General features: G+C 43.3%; 1 protein-coding gene across 3 annotated transcripts in view; it reads right to left on the bottom strand.

Annotated features, from left to right (window-relative positions):
- Positions 1–25,663, bottom strand: part of RNPC3 (RNA binding region (RNP1, RRM) containing 3) — a 67,414-nt gene that overhangs the window by 17,541 nt on the left and 24,210 nt on the right. For all 3 annotated transcript variants that reach the window (XM_077452790.1, XM_077452792.1, XM_077452791.1), the window contains exons 5-9: positions 21,679–21,790; positions 17,497–17,565; positions 14,279–14,436; positions 8,777–8,896; positions 8,585–8,694 (exon numbers count right to left, since the gene is read on the bottom strand). In XM_077452790.1, the coding sequence (XP_077308916.1) occupies positions 8,585–8,694; positions 8,777–8,896; positions 14,279–14,436; positions 17,497–17,565; positions 21,679–21,790 (569 nt within the window). The remainder of the gene's footprint in view (positions 1–8,584; positions 8,695–8,776; positions 8,897–14,278; positions 14,437–17,496; positions 17,566–21,678; positions 21,791–25,663) is intronic.

The raw sequence follows: 25,663 nt of genomic DNA, 5'->3' as shown, positions 1-25,663 counted from the left end.
CAAGATGGCCATAGCCAAAAATGCTAGGGGGTATTTTTCAAAGTGACTTCTCAGATAAAGAAAGCATGGAGGCCCTGGTGGATAGGTTAGTTTGTTTTGAATCAAACAGCGGTTTTGGTTTATGGTGCTCAGATGCTAGTTACGCTTTGTGAACATGTATTACACTTGAATAAAACAGTTCATTGTTAATTTACAATTGCAAGAAATCGTTTGTTAGAAACCTCTCTAATAATTCCCAGATTTTATAGGGAATAGCGCGTTGTCAACGAATCCATACAAAACGTTTTTACTGCAGAGTTTACCTAAAAAGTACCAGTTACTTACCGGTAACTGTCTTTCTGGGAAATCTTCCAGGACGGCACACCTGAGAGATGAGAGGCTCCTCCCTACAGGAAACACAATCAATCGACAGCTGTTTTAAGTCCCCACCCTTCCCCTTGATCCTCAGTTTGTAGAGAAGTAACTCCTGAACCAGGTTCACAAGGGAAATCATTCCTCATAGGTACTCACCTTCTAGTGTTCTAGAATTTTCCCTCCTCCAACGGGCGGGAAGTAGGCCTGCCGTCCTGGAAGATTTCCCAGAAAGACAGTTACCGGTAAGTAACTGGTACTTTTCTCAAGTCATCTTCCAGGACGGCACACCTGAGAGGATAAACAAGTACCTCAGGCCTACCTTAGGGTGGGGCCACTGCAAAACCTTCTTGGCGAACCTTGGCTCTGCAGTGAGCTTTACCTCCACTCCATACGCTCATATGCTTGATGAAGGCATGTTAGCTGGATCATGCGGCTGATCTGCAGGTCTGCTCCACAGATGTTCCTGCCTTTTCCGCTTCAGATGCAGTATCTAGGTGAAATGGGCTCTTAAAAATGGAATCAGAAAACATGTTAAACTTGTAGGTTAGCAATGTTGCCTATCTCACACATCTAACAACCATGGCCTATTATGCCTGTAGGTGCTACTTAGAACCACTAAAAAGATAAATAAGAGACCTGTGTAAGACAAGGACACTACATTAATCAATAAGAGGGCCTGTCTTAACACTATCCTGTTGAGGGAAATAAAACTGCTTCCTTTTTATCTTTATGTTAGCAAAAGACTAAAGGGAAGCCTACTTAAGGGAAATAGATTAACAGAAGCTTGAACCCTGGGTTTAAGGCACGCCCAATCTATGTCCTTACTTACGCCTGAGAGCCTTCTTCAGGAGATTAAAGTCCCTAGCAGGAGTAGACTACCCATATTGCTATGTCTAGTTTTGCTAAAAGGGCAAAATGAAGGCCATGCACCGAGCCAAAACCTATTCGATCGGGTATACATCTTTATACTTCATCCTCAGGCCCTAATACTCCTCTGAACAGAACTCTCCAAGTTCTTACTAAACAGGGCGATTCATTATCCCCTTCCTCCAGTGTCCCATAACCCTACAGGGCTTCAACCCTAGGAAATGGTTCTGGCATCCCTGAATGCAAGTGGTCAAGGTTTTCTGACATGTGGCAGCTGCAGCCCGAACTCCTGGCCCCTCCATGGAAAAGAAGGCTGAAATACAAAAAGGTGATACATGCATTATTAATATCACAAATAAAATGATCATAGATTGTGGGCACGGCACAATAGATTTAGACAGAAAGGACACAAGCATAGACAACAATGTTGTGTGCCTGAGTGTGACTAGCTAAACCAATATATCAAATATGGGAAGAGACCCAAATCTGAACCTCAACGTAGACAAACAGTCCTCATAGTCTGGTTTTCTGATGTGCTGCCAAGACGTAAAAACATTAAGACTCAAGCAAACCCTAAATGCTGCGCATTTCTTTAGTGCAGCTAGCTAGGTCATAACTGATATATAAATACGGAAAGGACAGGAACCCCCTTTACTGTTGTGCTTTACCTATGTACAGCAAAATAAGGCTATAAAGACAGAAAGACCCAAACTTCTATGTTGTGTATTTCTGACAAACCACCACAGTTATAAGATTAATATGAACACCAACTCCCGTGTTGTGCATTTCTGCTATGCCACAGGGAAAAATATGGAACACAAGACAATCCTTTCTGTCATGCACTTCTGTAGTGTAGTTCAGATAGAACCAACACTGAGAAAGGACACAAGCAACCTGCAGCATTGTGTTTTTCTGAAACAGAAAGCACCAACAAGCTTCAATCTTGAGTATTTCTGCTGTGCAACAACATAAAAGCAGACACTGAGGAAAAAGACAGACAGCCTTTACAGCTGCAATCTTTCTGGTCTGCTGCAAAATAAAACAATAACGCCATGATGAGTATTCCTGCTGTGTAGCAAAACCTCAATCAGAAGGGACAGATAAGTTTAGGGTTCCCACACCCGTGCGACCCAACCTGCGACTTGGGACTGCAAGACGCATGAGAAGTCATATACTATGGCTTCCAATGGGTACCATTTGTGTCTGTGCAACACCAGCAGTCCCTGATTCCTGGATCCACAGACCTCAAGATTACACAGGTCGCAGGGAAAAAAACAAATAGCAATTTTCAGGTCGAACAAGTAAGGGGTCCCCAATGCTGTGACTCCCTGGAGGATTGCAGCCAACAAACCCCTGCTGTGTATCCCTAAGATGCAGAAAGGTAGATCCATGAGAAACACTGCTTAGCCTGATATACAAACGATAAGGCAGTAAATATAGGACATACAGGACACAAACATTCAATCTTTGTGTATGTCTGATGTGTAGCAATATACCAATACTGAGCAGAGAGACCAGCATCCTCAATGTGTCTCTCAGCTGAGCAGCAAAAACAAAATCAGAAAAAGACAAGCAACCTTCACTGCTGTGTCCTTTCTGATATGCAGCCAATAAGGCAGTATATGCAAGACAAAGGACAGACAACCTTCAATCTTGTATATGTCTGATGTGCAACAATATAACAATTCTGAATAGAGATAGCACATCCATATTGAAGCGATTTGGCCTTGCGACTCAACATGTCAAATCGCATGGCTAAAATCAGCACAACACCACTTTGTGGTGCTACATGGATTACCAAAGGCAGTATATGTACTACACCTGGCAGGGGTTCAATTTGTATTTCTACTATGTAGCCCAACAAATTCGAACCATCAATTTTCACTGCTGCCTTTCTGATAAGGCAGTAATACAGGACACAAAACCTCACAGACCTTAGTGCTGTATAAATCTGATGTGCAACAATAAAACACTATGAATAGAGATAGCACACCAATATTGAAATGATTTGTCATGCAACTCAACATGTCAAATCGCATGTTTAAACTCGGCAGCCATTGCTGTTAATAGCACTGTCTGAATCAGCACAGCGCCACGCAAATCAGGATCATCAGACTTCACTGCTGCCTTTCTGATAAGTAACCAACAAGGCAGTAAAACAGGACACAAAGCCCCACAGACAGACCTCAATCTTGTGTATGTCTGATGTGCAGCAATATAACCATTATGAGCAGAGATGTCACCTGACTCAACGATGTGCATTTCTGCTGTGCAACACAAAACCAGAAAGTACAGACCACCTTCACTGTTGTATTTTTCTGATCTGTAGCCAAACAAAGCAGTACCTTTAGTATATAAAGGACAGCAAACAAGCTTCAGTGCAGTGCATTTCTGATGTACAGCAATATAGCCCTTATAAGCAGAGATGTCACAAATCTCAATGTGTATTTCTGCTGTGCCACAAAAACATCCCAGCAAGGACAAACTTTCACTACTGAGGTCTACTGGTGTGCAGCCAATGAGTCGTCATGGTCTATCCCTTTATGAAATAACCAACAGGCAATTTATTTCATAGGCATAGCCTGGGCTGTAGATACTAAACCTTCACCACCAGAGAAGGAACAGATCCTAAAATGGTTGGACACCCTACTATTAGTAGTAGTTGTTGTCCTACCTTACCTCCATAGACTGAGCAAACGCTAGCCAGCACATATCCAGGTGGTGCTGATTAGCAACTAAAGTCTCAATGAGCCCAGCCCTAGAGACCAATTTAAGACCTCTCTAGAAGAGGTGGTTACCAGTTTAGCCTGGGAGGTAAATAGCTATTTGCAGGCTTCAAACAATTAATTATGTAGCTCTTGCATAGGTTTGCACAGAAAATCCTCAATTAAAAGGATGTAGGGAGCGATCTATGGTGAATCGCCTTTAGATCTGCCACTGAGTGGATTGTAGCCCAAACCAATAAAAAAAGTTTCTTCTTACCTCCTACACTATAATATAAACACAGTGTAAAGGTGGAGTGGGAGGTTGGAGCTTATGAAAGTTAACTATAGCAGGCAACCCCCAAAAGGAGGATCTGTGACAAGGGAACCCCTACTGTGCCACACAATAGCTTGGTCTCTGCCCATCCTTGAATGTTAGGTCAGCTTTTAAACATTGTGAAGCAACTTCAGATTCCTAGCAGCTGGGCTAATAGGGCCGGTAACCTAGTGCACCTGCTGACCAGGGGAGCTTCTGAATCCACCAACCACTGCCCAATTAATAACCTGTTCAGTGGTATACCTGGCCTGTAAGTAACTTTGTATCTACCAGGTCCCCTCTGTACGCTATATTCATCCCTACTAATGTACCACAACTGGGCATGTAGGGAGAGGCTGGCAACCTACTGCTGCGATAACCACAGTGTCTCTGCTGTAAGAGGGAGCTGTGGCTGGTGGTTTTAGCAGTGGCGTCTGCGCTATTTGTATCCCGACCCCAGGTTCTGCACTGCACCAGTCAGTATATACACGGGGAAGGGGGAGCAATGGCCTACCTACCTCTTTCTCATCTGAGGTGGTTTAGGCACACTCGTTCCTCTGCACCACCTGTCCACCATACAGCTTCTCTGATGTAAGAGGGAGCTGCGGCTGGTGTTTTTAGCAGAAGCTTAAGGGCTATTTGAATCCAGACCCCAGGTGAGATCTCAAATGCCCAGGAACCCTCTGGCTGGAATTGGGGATTTTGCAGCTAAATTCCCAAGGCAAAAGGAAAGTAAAGTACTCACCGTTGTCGTCTTCCTCTTTTTGCCACAGCCAGCGGGCTTGCTTTTCCATCCTTATGGTCCACACGCAAGGAGGATAGCCGCCAAAGTGCTCCCCCCCCCCCAACTGCTGTCCCCATAGGGAGGTGCCAGGTTAGGCTGTGTCCTGCACTGTACCAGTCAGTCTATATACATGGGGGGGGGCAATGCCTTCCATTCCTCATTCCTATCTTCATATCTGAGGTGGTTAAGGCAGACATCCACCGTAGTAAACTGGTGCCTCCTCGCTCTAGAGAAAGGAGGATGTGGGCGCCTGCTCCTACTGACTCTCAGCCTTCCCTCCTGGGTAAGAACGCCGCTGCCATTTTCCCGAAGTTTGAAAATGACGCGGGTGCTTGTTGCCACGCCCTCTCCGGCAGCCCACGCGAGCTACCGGGGACCCAGGAGTCGGGGACAAGCCCCCTGGAAAGAACCGATGGCCAGCACCCCCGTCTGAACAGCCACCTGTACAGGTAAGGAGGGGGAGACAGGATAATGGCCCCTGAAGTTCTGGGTACACCACTGTACCCAGGGTCCTTCAGCTCTCAGGGGGGCTCTTCCAATTTCTGCTGCCCGCCCTGAGGAAAAGATAGGGGAACCCCCCAGGAAGGACAAGAATATCCTACCAGACCCAGAGGCTTCCCAGGCTTGTGGTCCGGCTCCCAGGGGGAGACCACCAGCCCCAGGCTTCGGGTCATTTGGAAAAAAACAAACAGTTTCGCTGTGTAGGGAGAAACACAATCAAAAACTGAGGATCAAGGGGAAGGGTGGGGACTTAAAACAGCTGTCGATTGATTGTGTTTCCTGTAGGGAGGAGCCTCTCATCTCTCAGGTGTGCCGTCCTGGAAGATGACTTGAGAAAGATATCCTAGTTTGGAAAGAAACCCTACACTGCCTGCAAGTGTTAAAAATTCCACTTTTCGAGGGTCAGTTTCATGCTACACTCATATTTAGGGTGCAACAAGAAACATGGTCCCAAAAGGTGAACTTTGCCTTTAACCTTTGAATAGATACCTGTGATCCCCTGGAGCGTATTGGATCCTGGGCCCAGGCTGTATAAGGGGGTTTCACTTCTGCCAAAATTGAGAGTAAAGGCTAACCCACCCAGCACTAAGCCCTACTCAGTTATTCAACTCTCAATTGACACTAAACAGTTGAGGCCCACTTACCTGCACAATGAATGACCGGGTGGAGCTAAGGGCCAAGAAGGATGGGGGGGGGGGGTTAATCTTAGCTGGAGCAGAAGTTGAGGCTCATATACAGCCTAGCCCTAGGATACAAGGGGCTCCACAGGGATTTGAAATCTGACAGGTATTTGTTCCTGCGCTTCAGCACAGTTGTTACTTTAGACACACCTCGAGGCCAGGTCAGGTGCACTTTATGACTTTCACAGGTAAATTGTTAAGACTTTTTACACAAATGATGTCCCTTTCATATGTTTATTATGGATCAACCAGAAAGTTTGTATTTGACGCGGTCTCAGTCAATTTTCCTGCTTAATGTAGAACTACAAACTTAATGTAGAACTACAAACTTGGATAGAGTAAGAGAGGGTTATAACACCTGTTGGTTAATTTTTTTTCCATCTGTGTCCCATTGGGGCGATTACTCTTTGCTTCCTGTCCCATTGCCAAAACAGGAAGTCATAAGAAATCCCTGCAAATTAAGGGAATCCCTTGTGGACCCCCAGGTCACCAGAACTAGTGTGCTCATTGGAAGATTTCTCCTCCATTACTTTTCTGGGGACAACCCAAATTGTGGGATTTTATTTTAGAGAAAAAGTTTGGCATGTAGTTACACTAACAATTGCATGAAAATACTAAAATCCACACTGACAGTATATTGTTTTCGATGAGAGTTCAACACACATTAAAGAGGGATTCCACCTAAAAAAAAAAATATTAAAAGCCAGCAGCTATAAATACTACAGCTGCTGACTTTTAATAAATGGACACTCACCTGTCCCGGGTTCCAGCGATGCCGGCAGCCGAGGCCGATTGATCGGCTCTCCGCTGCTGCCGTCACCATTCTAGGTGAGGGAATCAGGAAGTGAAGCGAATCGGCTTCACTTCCCGGTTCCCTACTGCGCAATAGAAATTCTCCGCGCTGTCGCTGGGACCCATGTGTGTCCCAGCAGACAGCACGGCAGGACAGGATATGACAGACTCCCACGGGAGTCTATGCCCGGAAGTGGGTGTAAATACCTGTCTTTGACAGGTATCTCCACCCCCCTCCCCCCTGTAAGGTGCCAATTGTGACACCGGAGGGGGGGAGGGTTCCGATTAGCGGAGGTTCCACTTTAGGGTGGAACCCCGCTTTAACTGCTATTTTACACTTGCTTCAAAACAAGGCTTCGCACAGGCTTTGTTAAAGCTCCTGTCACTAAATAAAATGGTTAGCTTACAGTCCTGTTTACACGTACTTTTGCTTCGGCTTTGCTTCAAAAAAATATACCCTATGCAGCTTTAGTGGTGCTTCAAAGCGTCTTCAAAGCATCCATTGAAATCTATGGCAAAGCTCGCTTGAAGCCCCACTGAAGCCCCAAGCAAAAGCAAGGTGTAAACGGGACTTTAAGCTAACCATTTTATTGACAGGAGCTTTGACTGGCGTTCAGAGAGCTTTAAAAAAGCGTGTCCAAAACCATGTTTTGAAGCAAGTGTAAACTTGCCCTTGAAGCATAACCAAGACCCCTTTCACACTGAGGCGCTTTTCAGACACTTTGTTCTAAAAATAGCACCTGAAAAGCGCCTGGAAACCGCTGCCCAATAATTTCAATGGAAGCTTTCACACTGGGACAGTGTGCTGTCGGGACAGTGCAAAAAGTTCTGCAAGCAGCATCTTTGGGGCATGTTTGGAGCGCTTTAAAAAGCGTCTCAAAAACGCCCATGTCCCCTGAAATGAATGGGAAGCGCTGTCACATGACCTTAAAATAAGCGCACTGCAAACGTCGCAAAAACGCCTGGCGTTTTATGGGCAGTTTTTGAGCGCCTCGGTGTAAAAGGGGTCTTAAGGCAAAAGTTTTTCAGTTTTAGACTTGTCTGTAGCCGCTAAGGGGACAGATCCAGACTATCCATCCACAAGCTGCAGCCTTCAATAGTAGTGCCACTGGGAGGTTTTCTACACATGCTACTTGTCTGTTGTGCACCGGCCTCCAGTGCACTAAAAAACGTGAGTTTGTTGTATGAACTTATTTAATAGTGTTTTTTTTTATGGTAAGTGCTATGATGGTCCATGTATTTTATTCCTGAGCTTCCAACTGTGATATCTCCCGAGCGTCACTGGGAGAAAACAGACTAGGAGGATCAAATCCTATCCAGATATTGCCATTAAAAGGGACACAACATTTTAGACCTATTAACCAACATAGGAGTTGAGCGGCCAATGGTGGTGGGTACACATAGGAGCATATTTACTAAACCTGGTGCACACAGAATCTGGTGCAGTTGTGCAGAACAACAAATCAGCTTCTAGATTTTATTGTCAAAGCCCAACTGAACAGACTGAAGTTCGAAGCAGATTGATTTGTCACACTGAATACTGTGGTGTGTGCAAGGGTATGCGTTTGTTTATTTAGAAGAAGCTTACCATCAGCAGCAGCAGGTACATCTGCAGGAATGTGGAATTCCATTTTTTTAGGACCTACAATACATGGCTGTTCAAACACCTCAGACGGTAACAGTGGTGCATGTGCATGTCTGAAAAAGACAAGAAATTAGATTAATTTGATCACAAACTTTGTCACACTTTAAATGTACAGTACATGCTTCCAGGACTCACTGGAGTGCCGCAGGCATGCCTATAAGGTCCTTAATCTTCATCTTTTTTCGAGGACGAGATTGTTTCTTCTGACTTCGTCTCTTGGGCAGCATATCTGCCAATTCTTTTAGACGAGCAACCCTGGATATTTAAAAAAAAAAAAAAACAAACACATGCATTATAAACAGTCTGCAAATTTGAAACCTTCACATGCAATTTTTTCAAAACTACATTATTATTATTATTCAGGATTTATATAGCGCCAACAGTTTGCGCTGCGCTTTACAATATGAGGGCAGACAGTACACTTACAATACAAATCAATACAGGAGGGATCAGAGGGCCCTGCTCGTTAGAGCTTACAATCTAGAAGGGAGGGTCAAGTTGAAACAAAAAGGTAATAACTGTGGGGGGTGAGCTGATGGAGAAAAAGAAAATACAGTTAGGTGTGGGTGGGGTAGGCTTCTCTGAAGAGAAGTGTTTTCAGGGATCGTCTAAAAGCTAATAAAGTAGGAGATAAGCGGACAGATTGGGGTAGGGCATTCCGTAGGATTGGGGAGGCTTTGGAAAAGTCCTGGAGGTGAGTATGGGAGGAGGTGATGAGGGAGCTAGAGAGCAGGAGGTCTTGAGAGGAACGAAGAGAACGAGTAGGTTAGTATTTAGAGACTAAGCTAGTGATGTAGCTGGGGGCAGAGTTGTGGATGGCTTTGTATGTAATTGTTAGTATTTTGAATTAAATTATTTGGCTGAGTGGAAGCCAGTGGAGGGATGGACAGAGAGGAGTAGCAGACACCGAGCGATTGGTAAGGTGGATGAGTCTGGCAGCGGCATTCATAATGGATTGAAGAGGTGATAGACTATGTAGAGGTAAGCCAATGAGAAGGGAGTTGCAGTAGTCGAGGCGAGAGATGACCAGCGAGTGAATGAAGAGCTTTGTTGTCTCATTGGTTAGAAAGGGGCGTATTCTGGAGATGTTGCGGAGGTTGAGGCGGCAGGATTTGGACAGTGATTGGATGTGTTGCTTGAAGGAGAGTTCAGAGTGCAGTACTACACCTAGAACCTTGGCATGAGGGGATGGGCTTATGGTTGTGCCATCAATTTTGACAGTGAGATCAGGGGAAGGGGCATATGGGGGAGGAAAAATTATAAGTTCGGTTTTGGATAGATTGATTTTGAGGAAGTGGTGTGACATCCAGACTGATATATCTGATAGTAAATTAGTGATACGTGAGGAGACAGAGGGAGTGAGCTGAGGGGTAGAGAAATAGATTTGGGTGTCGTCAGCATAGAGGTGGTATTGGAAGCCGTGGGAGGCTATCAGTTGACCCAGGGAGGAGGTATAGATTGAAAATAGGAGTGGTCCAAGAACAGAACCTTGGGGGACCCCAACAGAGAAAGCAAGAGGAGAGGAGGAAGTAGAGTTGTAAGAAACGCTAAAGGTGCGGTTGGATAAGTAGGAAGAGAACCATCGTAGAGTACAGTCACGGAGACCAAAGGTGTGGAGTTTTTTGAGAAGGAGGGGGTGGTCAACCATATCAAAAGCAGCAGAGAGGTCCAGGAGGAGGAGTACAGAATAATGTTGATTGGTTTTGGCCGTTAGTAGATCGTCTGTTAGTTTTAGGAGAGCAGTTTCTGTGGAGTGTTGAGGACGAAATCCAGACTGAAGGGGATCAAGAAGGCTATTATCAGCGAGGTGGACGCTCAGTCGGTTGTAGACCAGACGTTCGAGTAGTTTGGATAAAAAGGGGAGCAAGGAGATGGGGCGTAGGTTGTTTGGATTGGATGGGTCCAGTGAGGGTTTTTTAAGTATGGGTTTGACAAGTGCATGTTTTAGAGATTTGGGGAAGATGCCAGAAGAGAGGGAGAGATTGAAGATGTGAGTTAGAGAGTGTAGCATAGAGTCAGAGGGTGAACGCAGCATTTGCGTGGGAACAGGATCCAGAGGGCAGGTGGTAAGGTGGACATTACCAAGTAGTTTAGCAACTTCGTCTATAGTAGTGGGGTTGAAAGAGGGAAGTAACGATTGTGCCTGTGGGCATGGTGTGTAAAGCGTGGAGGGTATCAGAACAGTAGAAATCTCCACGCGAATTGTATCAATCTTCTGTTTGAAGTGATTAGCAATCTCCTGGGCAGTGAGTGAGTTGGCGGGTGGAGGCGGTGGAGGACGAAGTAGAGAGTTGAAAGTAGAGAAGAGTTGACGGGAACGGGATGATAGGTTGCTGATGAGAGTGATAAAATAGTTCTGCTTGGCAGAGAGGAGGCTAGAATTGTAATTTTGGAGGGCAGATTTATATTGGTTGAAATCTCTCTGAGACTTGGTCTTGCGCCACAGGCGCTCATGAGCACGACTAAGTTTTTTCAGACTTCTAGTGGCATCTGTTTGCCAAGGTTGAAGGGGTCGGGGCTTGATTCTGTGTGTAGTGAGGGGGGCCAGTGAGTCATGAGAGGCCAGAAGTGAAGTGTTGTAGACAGAAGTGGCTAGGTTGGTGCAGGATAGGGGTGAGATTTTGTCGTAGAGGTTGTCAATAGCAGAGTAGAGAAGAGAAGGCTTGAGATGACGTAGGTTTCTGCGGGTAACTTTAATGCGGTTGGACGGAGAGGAGGTGAAGGAGAGGGAGAAAGTGAAACTAATAAGGTGGTGATCAGAGAGAGGGAATGGATAGTTAGAGAGGTTGCATGAAGTGCAAAGGTGAGAGAAAACGAGGTCAAGGATATTGCCTTCGGAGTGAGTAGGATCATGTATCCACTGTTTCAGGTCAAAGGAGGAGGTTAGGCTGAGAAGTTTGGAAGGAGCAGAGGTGTTAGTATTAATAGGGATGTTGAAGTCCCCGAGAATGATTGTGGGGATTTCAGAAGAAAGAAAGTAGGGTAGCCAGGCAGAGAAGTCATCAAGAAATGTTGATACTGGTCCAGGGGGCCTGTAGATCACGGCTATTCTTAAAGAAATTGGAGTGAAGAGACGAATGCAGTGTGCTTCGAAAGAGGAGAGTGACAGAGAGGGAGGTGGCTGAAGTACCTGGAAGGTGCTATGTGGGGCTAGAAGGATTCCAACACCTCCTCCCTTATGTCCATTGGATATATCTCCCATCTGAACAATATTACTATAATTGAGCAGTGCTTAGCAACTTTAGAACATGTTTGGCAAATTGGAATTGCCCAAAAAAATAAAAAATAAAAAAAAAAGTGCTAAACTGACACTAAACTATGGCATCTACGTGTACGCTCACATACTTTGCAACAGGCTAGATTCATAAAACTTAACACAAGTGGGGATGAGCTCAGGCGTGTTTGCATGGTCCACGTGCTGAGCCTGCCAGGAAGTCGGCAGAGCGCTGCGCTAATCACAGGCAGTGAGACATTGCAGCTGCACATTGGGGCAATGTTTCACTGATTGATTAGCACAGCTCTGCGCCGACTTCCTGGCGGGTTCAGCATGTGCACCATGCGAACACGCATGAGCTCATCCCTAAACACAAGGACAAGGATCTTTATTTAGCCATGGAACTGTGGATTTTAATCCATGGATTCAGTTGAAAAGAACGGTCACTTTTTTCAAAAGCTAAAATTCCTGACCCTGGTGATTAAGTGTATGAAAACTCTAAGGCCCCTTTCATATTAGCAGACCGTTTTTTCAGGCATACCCAAGCAGACCACCTATTGTTCTCTATGGCGCGACAGATGTCAGCGGGTCACCCGCCAGCATCTGATCCTGTCCGCTAAAAACAGGTGGATGTGGATACGGTCGCCATCCGTTCAGCAGACTGGATCGGAAAACAATCAGAAAGAAAAAACGGACAAGCAATCCATTTTCATCCAACTGCCTCATAGAGGAGAGCGAGCAGGGTCCATGTCCGCTCTGCATAGCGGAGCAAACCTGTCATCCGCCTGCTCAGCCGGGATCAGCAGAGAGAGAAATGGGCCTTTTTTTTTTTTAATCGTTTTTTTGGGAGCAGAACTGCATGTTTTTGATGCTTTTGTCAGGCGTTTATTTAGGTGTTTAACTAAAAGATGTGGAGTGCTCCTGAAAAAGGGGTGGGCGTAAAAACGCTGTTTGAGAAAACATGCGACAAAATGCTTGCAAAGAAAGAAAAAAAAGAATCTCTGGAAAAAAATATCTTTAGGCGTTTTCATTGACGTCTATGGGGACAAAAATGCGGGACAGGTATTTTGCTACAAGGGGGGTGGGGGCATATACCTCTGGATATACATCTCATACACACTATTTACATTTTTCTTTTGTATGCTGTGTAAATGGGTGTGACCTTTAAAGTCGTTGTAAACCCTTACAAACCACTTTGACCTACAGGTAAGCCTAGATTAAGGCTTACCTGTAGGTCCAAGCAATATCTCCTAAACCTATATGGTTTAGGAGATATTTGTCCGAAAACGGGCACCGCTGTCTACGGCGCATGCGCCGTAGACAGCGGCGCGCAGGCGCACTGAGTGCGGCAGTTCCAAGAATGGAGCTGCCGCATTTGTCGACTCCCGTGCGCATGCGCGGGAGTGACGTCATCGCGGCTTCGCCGAATGACAGCGCCGGAGCTGCGAGACACCACCAGCAAGATGGATGCGGCGGACTACAGGGGACAGCGGCGACTTCGCTGGCTCCTGTGTCAGGTAAGTGACACATAATGGGCTACTATGCGATGCATAGTAGTCCATTATGCTTTACTTTTGCAGGGAAAAAAAGAGGAAGTAAACTCATCAGGGTTTACTTCCTCTTTAATATAGTAGGGGGTTTCTCAATTTCAACTGAAAAAAGAGTAAAACACATTTATGTTATTTATTTGGTTTCTTTTTGGCAGCCAACAATTGAGTTGTGTAGATCTGAATAGGAATGGTTGAAAAGTTTAGCAAAAGACACTGGGCAGGGATGACTATGGTCCCTGCATTGGTCTTAATGATGTCAGAGGACCTACAGGGGGAAACAGTCTTTAGAGACCAGTTTAGCATAATGGAGAAGCTTGCAGGAGCACAAACTACTCCACCCCAGACACAAACAGTTAAGCCTTGCAGTGCAGATGTAGCCCCCTCCTCTGCAGGGGAGAACTTTTACTTTTCCCGGGGCACAGCTTTAAAAAAAAAAAAAAAGGAACTCAACAGTCCCAAGTGCAGTTAAAGAGTAACCAACAGCTGTGTAAGGAAAAAAAAAAAAAAAAATGTTTGTAGAAAAATGACTTGACCTGACTCAAAAGACATAGTGAATTTGGGCAGGGCAGGTAATCAGACTAACAGCTATTCTGGGCTAGCAAATTTGACAGGTAGGGCGTTTCACATTTTACTACTAAGATACAATTATCAATAAGATAATATTGCAACCACAAGAATTTGACAAAATCTAGAATAAGGACAAAGGACAATCCTAACTGACCACGATGAAGATCAGAACACTGACAGGGTGTACCGGAAAACTACAATGCTCCTACTATGTCCTACTTGGTACCAACACATTATATTCTTTATTGAATTATAGCTTATGAAATCAGACTGTGGAGATGTTCATGCATTACAGTCAAGACCTACCTCTCCTTTTCTTCATCATCCCCACTTTCATACTCTGACTCTTCTCTGCTTGACACATCCATATCATAGTCATCATCCAGCTCCGGTAGTGGAGGGTTCTCAGGAAGGTCGGGTGGGACTGGTGGGTATAGTGTGGGTGCAGCAAAATGATCTGCATACTGCAACAGATGTGAAAAACAAAAAACAAAAAAACAAACAACCTTATGACAGTTCAAATGCACATTACATTTTTCAAGTATAGAAAAACTTTCACATATCATCTGCTGGCTCGAAACACACAAAAAAAAAAAAAAAAATGCTGCTGCTCCCTCTAGAGACAAAACAAAAAACCACACACATCTGCGTGCACTACCAACGTCCACTGATTAGGTATCACACCACTGGTTCGTACAGCAGACCTCTACTTTACTACTAGGTCACGTTGTGGAGGTCAGAGCAACGAACAAGTAAGAGACGCAGAGGACACGGGAGATGCACACTTCCAACATGTTGGCTTACCAGATTATATTTTTTCGTACGAGATTCTTGGAGTTAACAGATTTGACAGGGTCACTTTAAAAATATATTATAAATGAATACATTTTTGGAAATATTTTACTATATCTATTCATGTGACAACGCTGTCAAGAAATTACACTTTGCTACAATGTAAAGTAGTGAGTGTACATCTTGTATAACAGTGTATATTTGCTGTCCCCTCAAAATAACTCAACACACAGCTATTAATGTCCAAACCACTGGCAACAAAAAAGTGAGTACACCCCCAAGTGAAAACGTCAAAATTGGGTCCAATTAGCCATTTTCCCTCCCTGGTGTCATGTGACTTAAGGTTACAAGGTCTCAGGTGTGAATGGGAAGCAGGTGTGAAATTTGGTGATATTGCTCTCACTCCCTCATACTGGTCACTGGAAGTTCAACATGGAACCTCATGGCAAAGAACTCTGAGGATCTGAAAAAAAAAAAAAAAATTGTTACTCTACATAAAGATGGCCTAGGGCTAGGCTATAAATATTGCCAAGACCCTGAAACTGAGCTTCAGGACGGTGGGCAAGACCATACAGTGGTTTAAAAAGGACAGGTTCCACTCAGAACAGGCCTCACCATGGTCAACCCAAAGAGGTTGAGTGCACCTGCTCAGTGTCATAGCCAGAGATTGTCTTTAGGAAATAGAAGTAGGAGTGCTGCCAGCATTGCTACAGAGGATGAAGGGGTGGGGGAGTCAGCCTGTTAGTGCTCAGACCATATGCCGCACACTGCATCAAATTAGTATGCACGGCTGCGATACCAGAAGGAAGCTTCTTCTAAAGATGATGCACAAGAAAGCCTGCAAACAGTTTGCTGAATACAAGCAGATTAAGGACATGGATTACTGGAATCCGTATACCGTATTTGGTTCAGATGGTGTCAAGCGTGTGTGGCAGCAACCAGGTGAGGAGTACAAAAACAAGTGTGTCTTCTCTACAGTCAAGCATGGTGGTGATAGGGTCATGGTCTGGGGCTGCATGAGTGCAAACATGTACTGTGACATACTGAAGCAGAGCATGATCCCCTCCCTTCAGAGACTGGGCCACAGGGCAGTATTCCAACATAACAAGCCCAAAAAGCCCTCCAAGACAACCACTGCCTTGCTAAAGAAGCTAAGGGTAAAGATGATGGACTGGCCAAGCATGTCTACAGACCTAAACCCTATTGAGCATCTATGGGGCAACCTCAAATGGAAGGTGGAGGAGCACATGGTCTCTAACATACACCAGCTCCGTTATATCGTCATAGAGGAGTGGAAGAGGAGTGGAAGAGGAGTGGAAGAGGAGTGGAAGAGGAGTGGAAGAGGAGTGGAAGAGGAGTGGAAGAGGAGTGGAAGAGGAGTGGAAGAGGAGTGGAAGAGGAGTGGAAGAGGAGTGGAAGAGGAGTGGAAGAGGAGTGGAAGAGGAGTCCAGTGGCAACCTGTGAAGCTCTGGTGAGCTCCATGCCCAAGAGAGTTAAGGCAGTGCTGGAAAATAATGGTGGCCAAAATATGGACACTTTGGGCCCAATTTGAACATTTTCACATAGGTGTGTACTCACTTTTGTTGCCAGCGGTTTACACATTAATGGCTTTGTGTTGAGTTATTGAGGGGAAAGCAAATTTACATTGTTATACAAGCTGTACACTCACTATTTTACATTGTAGCAAAGTGTCATTTCTCCAGTGCTGGTTCACAATAATAATAATAATAATAATAATAATAATAATAATAATATCTCACTATCTGGAGTCTATTCCACTCAATACAAGAAAGGACGTTTCTCACTTAGGAAAACCCAGCTTGGCATTGCATGCTATTATGAAGCTTATGACCTAGCAAAAACCCCAGATTCTTAACCATTGATCCCCCAGTATGTTTGATGAATGCAAATTCTTTCAACAATTAACTGAATCTGCGACAGTCGCCCACTGAAACAGGTCAGAGATCAGCTTGTAAGCTGGAGACATCCTGTAAGGAATTCTATCTTTTAGCCAGTCTTGTTTCAATAGCCGTGTGTGGGGAACTGTGTCAAATGCATAATAATAATAATAATAATAATAATAATAATAATAATAATAATAATAATAATATACATACATACATACATACATATATACATATACAATGGATGTAAACCCACTCATCTAAGCTACTGCCATAGTGGTTATCTATAAGGATATAAATGCCTTCTGCATGTATCCTTACCCTCTGTCTGTTATGAGACCTGAAAAGGGCAGATTCCATGGGAGGGTCTGTTGTCCGGAGCTCGGTGGGTGGAGTCATGATGTCAGACTCCCCGCCCACCTCTACACTCCCCGTCAACATGCATTTTCTCCTGTGTATTTCTTACACTGAACTTCTGCTATGATCACTAACATCCAGTCAAAACCCAGAAAAGTCACCACATGACTTCAGCATGCCAAATCATGCTGAGGTGTGGAGCAGCCAATCCTGGGAGAGCTGGAAAAGAAAGAAGGAGGGGATATGAAGTAGAGCAAGGGGAGAAACACTCCTGGTTTTATCTCACTAAAAAAAAGAAGAATAAGAGGCATGCTCAGAGCTGGATTAACTCTGAGTGGAAAGACTGGGCACAGATTACATGAAATCCTATACTGTACAAGGTGCAAGCCTTAATTAAAAAGACATTTTCGGGTTTACATCCATTTTAAGCCCCAATGCTGCAAAACATGTGTGATACAAACGTCTGCTCACCAAAGGAGGTTGTGCAGTAAGACGTCCGAAAGGAGCTGGAAGATTCATTTTGTTCATTAAATGCAACACCTAAAATAAAATATCTCATTAAATATAGCAAAGATACCAACCACTATTACCCATTGTAAAAATTAAACTCATTCAGCCAAAACAAAGCATATATCCATGATCCATTACGCCAGTTTTTGACAGAGTAAAAACAAAGCATATTCCTTTGGGTCCTTTCAAATGGGAGATCTGTCGGTCCATTTTTCATCCATCCGTTGACGCTTGAAAATATGGACAGCAATGCATACCAATGGGATATAAATGAATAATCAACCATTTACACCAGCATCCATTAAAGTTCATTTTTAGAAATGGAACAAGTCTATTTTTGTTCCGTTTAAAAAAGCGGAAACGTATCTAAAAAACTAATGAAAAAAAAAAAAAAAACAGTCCATGTTTGCATTGGTTGTTCTGAGCTGGCACCCGCCAGCATCCTTACAACCAGCGACTCATCCATGACAGCAGGAATGAGTCACTTGTTGGGATGCTGGCGTTTGCAGGCTCCCAACAACAAATGCAAAAACGGATACAAACACAGGCTATTTGTCCATTTACATTAGTTTAGGTCTGCTTCCCGAACAGACATGGATGTAAAGGGATGATCATTCATTTACATCCACTTGGATGTTTTTGATGAAATATGAAAAAGAGGGAACGTCCGTGTGAAAGGACCCTTAAGAGTTCCAGCTTAACAGCAAACAATCGAGCACACTGGCAATGTACATAAAACAGAACATTATTAGGTATCCTTAAGAAGCTCAAACCCATGGCCCAGGAGCATGGAAGGAATTCCTGAATACCTTTAGGATACACTCCTCCAAAATCTCTCTGTATCAGCATGCTCGTTTTATTCATGCTTACGCATAAGCATGAATAAAACGAGCATCAATAAAAATAGTGCAGTGCCGCGGCTCATAGCGTGCTTGCGTTCTTAGTAGGGGCCGCTAATGCATTTTGACCAATAAGACATCCATTAAAGTACTGGAACTAATCACAGTGGGTCGAACTAGGGTGATAAGAAAAGAGAAGCTCTACTCCAGGCTCCCTTCTAATAAAGTTTTTTGATCCTAGGGACAGGATAACTCCTTAGTCAATCAGTAGTTCTTTAACCACTTTCAGACCGGACCATTTTGCTGGTAAATGACCAGAGGTCTTTTTACACTTTGGCACTGCGCTGCTTTAACTGGTAATTGCGCGGTCATGCAATGTTGTACCCAAACAAAATTTGCGTCCTTTTCTTCCCACAAATAGAGCTTTCTTTTGATGGTATTTGATTGCCTCTGCGATTTTTATTTTTTGCGATATAAACGTAAAAAGACCGCAAATTTTGAAAAAAAATGATATTTTCTACTTTTTGTTATTAGAAAAATCCAATAAACTCAATTTTAGTCATACATTTAGGCCAAAATGTATTCAGCCACATGTCTTTGGTAAAAAAAAAGTCAATAATTGTATATTTATTGGTTTGCGCAAAAGTTGTCACATCTACAAACTAAGGTACGTTTTCTGGAATTTACGCAGCTTTTAGTTTACGACTGCCTATCTCATTTCTTGAGGTGCTAAAATGGCAGGGCAGTACAAAACCCCCCCAAATGACCCCATTTTGGAAAGTAGACCCCCTAAGGAAATTGATAAGAGGCATGTTGAGCCCATTGAATATTTTATTTTTTTGCCTCAAGCGATTGAATAATGACAAAAAAAAAATTTTTATTTTTTTTTTTACACAAAGTTGTCACTAAATGATATATTGCTCACACATGCCATGGGCATATGTGAAATGACACCCCAAAATAAATTCTGCTGCTTCTCCTGAGTACGGGGATACCACATATGTGGGACTTTTTGGGAGCCTAGCCGCGTACGGGGCCCCGAAAACCAAGCACCGCCTTCAGGCTTTCTAAGGGCGTAAATATTTGACTTCACTCCTCACTACCTATTACAGTTTTGAAGGCCATAAAATGCCAAGATGGCACAAAACCCCCACAAATGACCCCATTTTAGAAAGTAGACACCCCAAGCTATTTGCTGAGAGGCATGTTGAGTCCATGGAATATTTTATATTTTGCCACAAGTTGCGGGAAAATTACAAACTTTTTTTTTTTTTTTTTTTTTTTTCACAAAGTTGTCACTAAATGATATATTGCTCACGCATGCCATGGGCATATGTGAAATGACACCCCAAAATAAATTCTGCTGCTTCTCCTGAGTACGGGGATACCACATATGTGGGACTTTTTGGGAGCCTAGCCGCGTACGGGGCCCCGAAAACCAAGCACCGCCTTCAGGCTTTCTAAGGGCGTTACAGTTTTGAAGGCCATAAAATGCCAAGATGGCACAAACCCCCCCCAAATGACCCCATTTTGGAAAGTAGACACCCCTAAATTTAGGGGTACACTAGTGAGACTAGGTAATAAATGGCGGGTGCCCTGAAACTATAAAAAAATAACTAACCAACCAGCGTCACCTGTAACAGTTATATGGTGATCACTGGTGAAAGGGTTAACTAGGGGGCAATCAGGGGGCTTTATGCGGTAGTATATGGGGGTCCCTGGCGCTATAAAAAGCTGCGGCGAACCTAAATACCTACCTGCCTAACTAGCGTCACCTGTGACACTAATACGGCGATCAGAAAAATGATCGCTTATTAGGCTGGGTTCACACTGGAGCGATGCGGAAACGCCGCGAATCCGCGGCGGGTTCCCGCATCGCATGCCTCCCGGCGGCAGTTCACACTGCCCTATGCGGACTGCTGGGAGTGTCAGTGAAATGTTACTGACACCCCCAGATCAGTTCGCATATCGCAGTGCGATCTGCAAACTCGGATCGCATGGTGTGAACACCCATGCGATCCGATTCTGCTGCGGGCCAAAAAAAGGGTCCCGTGCGAATTTGCGGCGGGTGTGGCGGGTGCGGCGAATGGCTGAACTCGAATCGCACAGAGATCGGATGTGATTTGCACTGCAGTGCGGTGCGAATCACATTCGTTCTCATAAACCGCTGCAATGTGAACCCAGCCTTAGTGACACTGGCGACGGGGGGTGATCACGGGGTTAAACCTTTATTGGGGGGGTTAGGGGGGTACATTAGAACTAAAGGGGGCTAACTCTAACTGCCCTAACAGTTATTACAGTCACAAATGACACCAATGCAAAAAAAAAAAAAAAAAAAAAAAAAAATGACATTGGTGTCACTGTGACTGGGGGGCAGGGGTAATTGGGGGGGTGATCGGGGGGTAAAGGGGGGGTGTGAGTGTGCCTGGCATGTTCTACTGTGTGTGTAGAGTGTTGGTGCAACTCACCGATCCGCTCTCCTCCGTGTCGGAACGGAAAATACCGACACGGAGGAGAGAATACATCACTTCCTCTCCTGTGTTTACATTACAGGAGAGGAAGTGATGTCACGGGGGATTTCCATTCGTCGAGAGCGATCGCGAGGGGGTGGCCATGAATGAATGGCCGCCCCCTCATCCCGGACCGCCGCAGGCACCGGGGGGGGGGCCCGATCGGGCCCCCCACCCGCGGGCAGGCAGGGACTTATATATACGCCCATATGCCTGCCCGTGCCATTCTGCCGACGTATATCGTCGTGCGGCGGTCGGCAAGTGGTTAATTTCCCAGTACAACTTTAAAACATTTTCCCCGTGGTTCAAAAACGTACGTCACCCTGCATCTCTTTATGTCTATTACTTGTGACTGGGGAGTGGAGGAAGTACAGTAAAAACGTACATTTGGAATCTTGGTACCAGTCCATTTATATGATGTGAGCAATCCCACCGGTTGTCTATATGCTGTCCATCTACTGCTGGTTGATGTGGAAATTGCCAAGCAATCCACAATTTGAGCTTGGTTCATATAGGTTCTGGTTATGATGGCTGATTTTTTGGGGGTAAAGGGGCAAAAAAATTGCAGTTTAAAAAGCCCTTTGTAGCAGCTTTATTTTTAGTTCCTGTATTCAGAACCAACTGTTTGAATGGCCTAATGTATAATCCCTGCTGTACATTCAGTACTTTTAATGCAAGCACACAGTCCCTGTCCTCTTGTTCTTGTGTGTCTGTATTGTGGTAGTGCTATATAAACTAAATACTTTAAAATACATACTTTTGTTTAATGTAAAATGTAATTAAACAGGTTTTACCTGAACATAGAACTTTGGGACACTTGCTAGGGCATTTGCAATGTTTGCCAAAACTGTGCTTGTAGGAGGTGGATATAAGTACTTTAGGCTGGATTTTATTGGGAAAACTAGCCTGTTAAAAAGAAAAAACAAAAATTATATATCTCTTTTTTTTCCCCATAAGGCATTTTATAGGCACATGAAGAACTAAATAAGCTTGTAATAAAGTACACATCCTAAAATATTATAAAAAAGCCCGTAAAATACCATAACTTTTTTGCACCACTAGTTTGCCATTTTAACAATGCCATTCTGACAGCATTCATGTAAAAATGTAAAAAGAATGTGATAGCAAATAGCATATTACTACAGGAGACAGGTATGCCATAAGCGTTTACTATGGAGTTTAGTTTATGGTAAACCATTTTTTACATTTCTTAACCTTTAATGACCATCCCAAGTGAACAAATTATTCATTCAGCCACATTAAATTCATCTTTTCACGGGATGGCCATTATACCTAACCGGTTAGGAGCAGACAGTACATGCAGGGCTCTGTTCAAAAATATTAAAAATGAAAGTACATTAAAAAAAATATATAAACTCAAAAACATCCTAGCCAACCATCTAGACAACACTGGACCTAGTGGTCGATGCCCCATGCTGCCAGTGTAGCCAATGTGTATACTGCAATACACAGGCCTCGAGTGATTGTCCATCATATTACTTGCAATGGTAAGTACTCATTGTTTAGCACAACCACATAACCATGCTGACCAATTAGAAATGCTTCTTTCTTCTGGGAGAAGAAACCTCACATGCACTTCTCATTGGTCAGGAAGGTTGTACTGACCAAAGTTTTTGCCATTACAAGGATTACAATAGGTACTCACTCTGAGACTGTATTGGCATGTACAGACTGCTACATTGATGGTACAGGGCATCATGGCCGCCATCTGCAGCGGTGTATAGAGGATTGGCCAGAGTTCATTTTTCTGGGGTTTTTTTTTTTTTTTTTTTAAATACAAAAAATTAAGTGAACTTGCCTCTTAAAGACTCTGCAAGTACAATAAAGTACCTATAGATTTGCTATAAATGCATTCCTCTTCAAGGTCCTTTTGTAGACTGACAACACACTTTTTTTTGTGATGCGAGTGGTGTCAGCCCTGCCAAGTGCCTTTGCTAAACTGCTCAAATCAACTGTTGAATGATTGTCCAGAGAAGAACTAACATGGCCCTTTAAGATAACACAGCAAGTGTGCAGATGACACAGGACAGCTCAGAATTTGCAGTTATCAAACAGAGAACAAAATGCTTGCAAAAGGTATATTTACCAAACCAAAGAGAGACCAAACAAGAAAAGTGCATTCCAAGGGTTTACATACACTAACTTTCTTAATTTTTATTAATGTTTGTTCATTTAGGTTCATGTAATTTATAAAACTCATATAATGTTATGTATAGTTTTTAACTGATTACAACATCAGATATAAAATTATAATTTTGGAGTCTCTCTGCCTTTATACAATATATAAGATGTGTAATTGATTTTCAACAACCTTCTAATACATTTTGACATAACAATACCCTTCTCAAAAATAAATACCCACTTCTTTCCAAAGAAACATTTGAATGAAACTCCAGGAATTAATTTGGGGAAAAACAAAAAAAAACAAACACATTTTTCTTTCTCACCATCAATTTGTCCATTAAATGCCAATTTTCGGTTTTAGATTAGCCAAATGATCTGCTGATGACAAGGCGCTTCCGTTTATATGGACTGCTATGGAGGTACCACAATAATATGGCAGCACGTTTGGCACTATGGCAGCATAGAAAGTGCACTGGAGATGGAGGCCTGAAATGACATCAGTACCTCCAATGCAGGGAGAATCTCTGCCCAAAGTAAAACTAAAGGCAAAACTTATTTTTTAGTTTTGGATAGAGTAGAAAAGGATTAGAAAACCCGTCAGCTGTTATTGCTGTCTGTGCCCCCAATGGGGAGATTCACCCTCTCTATTTGTCACGTTTACCATTATCATTGAAAGTGAATGTAAAAGAAATTGCCAAATTTTGGGTTGTCCCCAGAAAAGTAATAGAAGGGGAATTTTCCCAATGGTAACACTAGTTCTGGTGACTTGGAGGTCCCAAGGGATTCCCTTAAGGCAGGGCTCAACAAAACCCGGGCGCCAGGTCGCAGTTGCGACTAGAATTAGCCACCTGGCGCAGCACAGCTGGGGGTATGCTGTCTCCGCGGACCCCCCCCCCCCCCGGTGCGATCGCGTCGGGCCGTCGGCGGCAGGTAATTGAGCCCCCGGCTTTGAGGCCTTCTACGATCCTATGGTTCCTTCTGGAATCTGGCACCCTCTTGTGGTGGCCGTTGGAATTACAACCAGCAATGCCAATTCCCCTGCCTATCTTCCTTCCCTTTACTCAGAACCCCTAAACAATAAATTATATATATATATATATATATATATATATATATATTTTTTTTTATTTTTTTATTCCAACACCCTAGAGAATAAAATGGTGGTCGTTGCAATACTGTCTGTCACGCCGTATTTGCACAGCGGACTTACAAGCGCACTTTTTGGGGGAAAATGTATTTAAAAAAAAAAAAAAAAAAAAAAAAAAAAAAAAAACAGTAAAGTTAGCCCAATTTTTTTTTTATATTGTGAAAGATAATGTTATGTTGAGTAAATCGATACCAAACATGTCATGCTTCAAAATTGCGCCCGCTCGTGGAATGGCGACAAACTTTTACCCTTTAAAATCTCCATAGGCGATGTTTAAAAAAATTCTACAGGTTGCACTTTAAGTTACAGTGGAGGTCTGGGGCTAGAATTATTGCTCACTCTACCGATCGCAGCGATAGCTCACATGTGTGGTTTGAACACCGCTTTCATATATGTGTTCGCTTCTGCATGCAAGCTTGGCGGGACAGGGCGCGTTTAAAATATTTATTTTTTATTATTTTAACTTTTATTTTAATTTTTTTCACTGTTCTTTAAAAAATAAAAAAAAATTTGTTTCACTTTTATTCCTATAACAAGGAATGTAAAAATCCCTTGTAATAGAAAAAAGCATGACAGGTCCTCTTGTATATGAGATCTGGGGTCAGAGAGAACGCACATTTCATATTTACACTAAAATGCAATTTAAAAAAAAATTTGTCATTTGAAAAAAATAAAATGTCCCTCTAAGAGCTATGGGCAATGACTTGGAGACAGGTGAGGGGCTTGGGGCTATCTTGCCCTCACTCGTCTCCATGTCAGGCCAGGGACAGGTCCAGATCGCCGTCACGGACCCGACTCCTAAATTTTTTAGCTGGCTCCTAGATTCCAAGCAAATTTGTCAACCCCTGCCTTAAGGGATTTCTGCTCACTTCCTGTTTGATTATTGGACAGGAAGTGAAGGTAAATCTCTGCAATGGGACACCAATGTCAAAAATAAATCTGACAGGGGGTATAACCCTTACTTACTCTATCCAAAACGGGAAGAAAAAAAAAAAGTTTTGCCTATAATTTTACTTTAACCACCTCAATACAGTGCACTTACACCCCCTTCCTGACCAGACCAATTTTCAGCTTTCAGCGCTCTGTCATGCAACACTGTACCCATATGAAACTTGCGTAATTTTTTTCCCACACAAATAGAGCTTTCTTTTAGTGGTATTTAATCACTAGTGGGTTTTTTATTTTTTGTGCTATAAATAAAAACGTAAATTTTGTGAAAAAAAAATGCCTTTTTCTTTGTTTCTGTCATAAATTTTTGCCAATTAGTAATTTTTCTTCATACATTTTGGCTAAAATGTATACTGCTACATAGCTTTGGTAAAAATAACCCACATTAGTATATATTATTTGGTCTTTGTGAAAGTTATAGAGTCTACAAACTATGGTGCCAATCACTGAAAATTGATCACATCTGATCAGGCCTTTAGTACATCGGGTGTATCTCATTTCTTGAGACACTAACAAGTCAGGAAAGTACAAATACCCCC

Source organism: Lithobates pipiens, unplaced genomic scaffold, assembly GCF_037356315.1.
Source record: "Lithobates pipiens isolate NorthernLeopardFrog02 unplaced genomic scaffold, aLitPip1_a1.2 Scaffold_23, whole genome shotgun sequence".
Taxonomy (NCBI): Eukaryota; Metazoa; Chordata; class Amphibia; order Anura; family Ranidae; genus Lithobates; species Lithobates pipiens.
This window is presented reverse-complemented; position numbering and strand designations above follow the sequence as displayed.